A 5,974-nucleotide genomic window follows, 5' to 3' on the forward strand; every position below is an offset into this window, starting at 1 on the left:
CATCATTAATATATTTAGTTCCTAAATTAGTGGGGATGGAAATCGTACATTTTCCTTTTGTCTTCATCATTTCTCCATTTCCCAATTTCACTTGAGACTTTTTCGAAGTATCAAGGTTGGAGAAAATGGATTTGTCTCTTGACACGTGGTTGCTGCCGCCACTATCCACGTACCACTTCTTGTTTTTCTCTTCCATCGTCGAGTGACATGTATAGAAGAGCTGCATGCTCATCTTGCTCATTTTCTTCTGAAAAGTCTGCTAGGTGATTTTTCTTGAGGAAACAGTTTTCCTCAATATGACCAAACTTGTTGCAGTTTCGGCATTTTGGTTTTCCTCGAAACCAACAATCTTTTTCTTGATTATTATTTTTGTGGCAGTTTCCACATGGAGAATAATTTCTTTTCTCCTTTATATCTTTTTTATTTGCCCAATATTTGGGTCTATCTCCTCCTTTAGAAAATTATTCAAACTTTTTTTCTTTTTCTTTTTTCTAAGATCGAATATTGAGTTTAGATCGGAATGCACTTTTTGTAGGACTTTCATTCCGACTACTCAATCTTTTCTCATAAGCTTCTAAAGAGCCTATCAATTCTATCACCGAAATATTCGATATGTCTTTCAAATGTTCGATGGCAGTTACTATTGGATCATATTTTTCAGTGAGCCTAATGAGTATTTTTTTCAGCTACTCTAGTCTTACTAATATTTTCACCATAAGCTCTTAATTGATTGACTATTTCCTTTTCTTTGGAATAGTAATCCTTTACGATCTCAGAATCTTTTATTTTCAAATTTTCTAAATCTCTCCTCATTGTTTGTAGTTTAATGGAACGTACCTTTGCAGTTCCTTGAAACTCCTCCTTTAGTAGATCCCAAGCTTCTTTTGATGTAGTAGCTCCCATAATTCTTGAAAAATTTGTATCATCCACTGCTTGTTGAATGGCGAAAAGAGCACTAGCATCTCTTAGTTTTTCTTTCTTTTCTTGCCTAAATTGCTCCACCGTCGGATTTTCTGGAGTTGAGAATAATTTCTCTACTATGTCCCATAGATCTTGAGACATGAAGAAGGTTCTCATCTTGATACTCCAAGAGTCAATAGTTTTCTCTCTTGAAGATGGGAAGAGGAATTGTTGTTTGGTTGGAGGTGGAGGTAGACATGGTGGAAGAGATAAATCAATGCCCCAAATAGATGATCGAACAAGCTTTGATACACTGTTAGAATTGGTGACTTTGATTCCACTGTTGGAATTTAGTGCGGAAGCTTTGGAAGTAGTGGGCTATGACAATGTGTTTAGGACGATGCATTTAGGAGCTAGAAGTTGGGAGAAGATGTTATTAATTAGGACAAATATGTTAGGAAGATATGAGTGAGGAGAAGTAGAGGAGGAAATGATAGCAATACTTTGAAACTTTCAGTTGTATTGCTTAACTTACTTCTTGTTCTTACTTCTCTTTCCTACATTCCTTAATTACAAGGGTACATCACATATTCATAGACCTTGATGGATCACTCTAGACCTTGCTAGACTTGTTAGATATTCTAGACCTTAATTACTTCCATGATTAATTTAGAACCTAACCATTGTGACATGATAGTTCTAGAGACTTCCTACACTTACAAGGTAAGTCTAGAAACTTCTTGCACTACCTATCATGATCATACTAGATCATGATCTAGATTTCTCTAGCAACTCTTGGACTTCTCTTGATTGCTATAGACTTCTCTAGATTGATGCATGTAGACTATTTTAGATGTTTCAATGTGCATTAACTTTTAACAAATACAATCCATTCAAATTTCCAAGATCCACAAAACTTTCTCGATTTAGACAAAAAATAAGTGGATCCAAACCAGTCTTGTAATGAATGCAGAATTCTTTTAGAGTTGGGGAAGAAGAGGGCGACATAGTTTATCAGTTGTAAGGGATAGGCACACGTATAAAATAACAAATTTTTATATAATAAACACGTGTCAAATGACGATGGTCAGCCCTGGCTAACCATGGCTAGTCAGCCAAGTTTTATCCCATGTGAAATCAATGGATTTTCTGTCAGATTACCATATCAGAAAGGTGCAGGCTCAAAAATCTGTGGTGAAGAAAAAGAAATTTGAAAAAAGAGTGATGGGTGTTATGTTTTGAGAGGCCAAGAAATAAAAAAATCGGCGCTTTCTCTGTGTGTTATCTTCACTGAAATGTCAGGGTCTCTCTCAGTCTCTCTCTGTTCCTTTTTACATTCATTCAAATATTCACCGATTAATTTGGAAAGTTTAAATACGTTAACACGATCAACTTAACAAGTGTAGTGTGCTTTAAAAAGATAAACTTTCCCATTCCACCTTGCAACATCTAGACAGTAGACACCGGAGGGCGGGGGATATGAGAAAGGGACCGCCAGATGGGTCATTTTAAGACACCATCATGTAAATCACCTGATTACACCCATTACAGGCGTGATTAGTGCAGAAACGTCTCAATTTTTTACTTTTCTTTGCCTAACTCTCTTGGCCTATACACACAGAGACAGATGGGGCACTAGTCTCGCTCATATCCCTAAATTTCATTCGACAAAGCACATGCACCCCACGTGACCAATTACAGAAGCCAGAGAAGGTCAACATTATGCCAAAACTGATAGGACCACAATGCCCAATCAATCTTGGAACATATAGAACATGATTCCACCAAGAAGCAGCAGTAAATAAAAGGCCCCCAATCACTCTTGGGACATATAGAGGATGACTCCGCCAAGAAGCAGGACTAAATCAAAGCACTTCACCAGAGTTCATCAATGATATACATCATACACCATCCAGTATTAATACAGAACCATCAAATGGTGTACGGCATTCCAGACTTGAAGAATTCAATCACATATTCATACGTGCTCTGAATAAATTGAATAAGTTTGAGTATGAACAAGGAAAAGTAAGATGATCTGTATTTCTAAGTTAGAGCACAGCTCAATGCAATCAACCCGTGAGATAAAAACGACCACAGTAGTGCACAAAGTTTGTACAAAGGTTTTAAATGAAATGAGATACAAAGGAAGAGAATGCTGTTATTATAGCACTCCCATATCCATGGGAATGACCTTTCGTTCCCAGATATAGCACCTAAATCAAAAACTCAGCATCGAACAAAGGAACGATGAAAAGGGTGCTTCCCCTTTCTGGGGAAGAGCCCTAAGAATAAACAATTGAGAATGAAACCTTAAAACAAAATGGAATAAATAATGAAATATATATAGAGCAGGCTCTCTAAATGATTGGATGTCAATCTATAAACAATCTACCAGATGGCGAATCATGGACGAGTCAGCAGGTCAGAAGCTTTGCGGCAAGTTTGAGTTAAAAAGTGGTACTACTCTCACTTGCAGAAAGCGAGGGGCCTTCAGACTTCACGAGATGTGGCATTTTATTACTGATGTCAAGCCCCTGTAACTGACCAACAGGGCCGTTCTGCATAATATCTGAAAGAGTATGAGAGTTTGGCTGATGAAGATGGTTACTGGGCATACTAGACTGGGAATGATTGAAAGGTGGCAACTGCATGTTCTGGTGACCAGCAGGTCCTGGTTGCTGTTGTGTAATTGGAAAATAAGCGGACAGGTTGTTGTTGTATGGCATTTGGTGCATTCCCAAGTTGAATGATTCTGAATGGCTCATCATCTCCCCTGTGGCAACCTTGAGCCTCTCAACCTCCTTCTTCAGTGCTTCGTTTAGAGCTGCATGATGAAGTCCAAACAAAAATCAGTACCCAATGCATGGACCATTTTCTTTAGAGATAATAAAGAATGAAATATTTCTGAAAAGTTTCATATATGATACAAGTCGTATGTTCCTTACAATCTCGCAACTGAGCTTGTTGTTCCATAGCTTGTAACCGAAGCTTAAGCTCTGTGTTTTCAGTGCTCAGACCTGTTGTGTCCCTCTATACGAGATAACAAATAAAAACATGGTCAACCACCCAACTAAGGTTTTATAATATTTTGAGTGATGTAAACATTTTTTTCTTTGAACACATAACATAGAGTGATTGACAGAATTGGATCACAATCCAACACGAATAGCTTCATTAGAGTTTATCATTTACCATTCTAACGCACCGATGTCAGAATGCACAGATAAAGGCACAGTTAGACAAAGCTTCTAAAATACACCAACACCAACCTGGAATAATGTGAGTTGGGCAGAAAGAGTGGTTGCTTCTGTTTGAAGGGTCTGAACTTTGCGCTCAAGTTCTTGTATATAGCGGGCCTTCCTCTCTTTTGAGCGAGCAGCAGACTGCCGATTTGCTAATATCCTACACAAAATTTAACTGTGAGAAGAAGCTCCAGAAACATACAAACTCACAGTCATTATCTAAATCATTTTCTGGTCACTGTGTGTGCTTGTGAAAGACACAGTATTCCATTCATAAATCCTCATACACAGGATAACGGTTTTTGCTGTAACATAGTATCTAAAAACGAGGGCAGGAATACTATGACGCATTTGCATGATCTCAAACTAGGGAGAACAGTGGGAATTTGATTCCGACAGATCACACCACACTAGCTTAATGTCATTACTATCCTATAATGCAGTCTAAACTCTAGTAAACACACAATCCCATTGCACATTGCATAGAAGCCACTCAATCACCACCTACCAACTATGAAATTCGTAAATTTTGCTCAAGGTTTCGGATGAGTGAATGCATACATTAGGCCAGTACATGTAACTGTTGCAATGGATTTAAGCAAAGACAAAAGCATTTCAAAACCCAGCAATCAAAATTGAAAATGATGACGTCATAAAAATTTCGAAAAGCCAACGTCAGAAATCCCATTTCGACGGCGAAGAAGAAAGTGCAGACCTTTTGGCGCGCTTTGGATCAAGATTCCAAAGCTCGGCGAGCTTATCAGGCGGCATTGCCTTCTTGGCCTCCATGACCTCTCCGAACACACCCGTCGACGTGGACGACGCATCCACCGAGCTACTGTGCCTGTGCCGCGACGGCCGCTTCTCTCCGACGCCGCCGTTGTTCTCATTGGGCCCATTGGGCCCCTTGATATCATCAGGCCCATTGTCGTCAGCGGCGCCGGCCTGGAGCTTGTCGAGGTCGATGTAGGTGGAGAAGAGATCCTCCTCGGATCCCAAGTCGTCGGTGGAGGATCCGGCGCCGTTGAAGGGATCGGGGCCGGAGAGATCCATGAGGTCCTCCGGCAACCGAAAGCTGACCTCCGAGTGGGCCCTCCTGTGGTTTATGCTCGTGCCGCTGCCGCTGCTGTGGTGGTGGTGGGTCCCACCGGTGGCAGCGGCGGTGGACCTAATGAAAGGGTGGTTGTGGTTGTTGTTGTTGTTGTTGGGAACGGGGGAAGTGGTGCTGCCCAGCATTGTTGTAGTGGAGGAGGAGGAAGAGGAGGAGGAGGATGACGTGGCAGCGCTGGTGGTGAATGGAGCGGCGCGATTCTCGGAGGAGGAGATGGCATTCACATTCACATTCGCATCAGGAGAAGAAGAAGCAGAAGCAGCATTGGCAGCGTCGCGGGTGTTGGCATTGGCAATGGTTCTGGGAAGAAGAAGGGAATTAGGGTTAGGGTTGGGATTGGGATTGGGATTGGAATTGGGGAGTGGATGTTGCTGCATTGGGGTTGGGGTTGGGTTTGGGTTTGGTGGTTGTGGTTCTTGTTGTGGAAGTGTGGACATTGTGGTGGTGGTGGTGGGTTTGTGTGTTTCCCTTCCTCCCCCATGTGTTTCGCTTCCTTTGTCACGAGGGATATATTCACGCGCTTCTGTTTTTTTTTTAATATTCTTTCCTTTTTGGAAGAAAAATGGATTTTTAGACAAATTGTTAAAGTAATGTTTTGGGTTCGGTGAATATGATCCCAACTTTGGGGTTCATTGAATGAACAACCTAATCTTTTGACGGACGTGAAGATGCATGGAGTATAGGTTCACGTGAAGATGTTTTTTTTTTGTTTGTTTTT

At 40.8% G+C, this 5,974-nt stretch overlaps 1 protein-coding gene across 1 annotated transcript; it reads right to left on the bottom strand.

Moving 5' to 3' along the window:
- Window positions 1–2,915: 2,915 nt before the first annotated feature.
- LOC112202023 (transcription factor RF2b) lies at window positions 2,916–5,719 on the bottom strand. The gene is made up of 4 exons (XM_024342928.2): window positions 4,861–5,719; window positions 4,173–4,305; window positions 3,849–3,933; window positions 2,916–3,727 (listed from the first exon to the last, which is right to left on the bottom strand). The coding sequence occupies exons 1-4, from the start codon at window positions 5,691–5,693 to the stop codon at window positions 3,351–3,353; spliced, it is 1,428 nt and encodes a 475-aa protein (XP_024198696.2). The 5' UTR covers window positions 5,694–5,719; the 3' UTR covers window positions 2,916–3,350.
- Between the last annotated feature and the right edge of the window lie 255 nt (window positions 5,720–5,974).

The sequence above is a fragment of the Rosa chinensis genome, chromosome 5 (genome assembly GCF_002994745.2).
Source record: "Rosa chinensis cultivar Old Blush chromosome 5, RchiOBHm-V2, whole genome shotgun sequence".
Taxonomy (NCBI): domain Eukaryota; kingdom Viridiplantae; phylum Streptophyta; class Magnoliopsida; order Rosales; family Rosaceae; genus Rosa; species Rosa chinensis.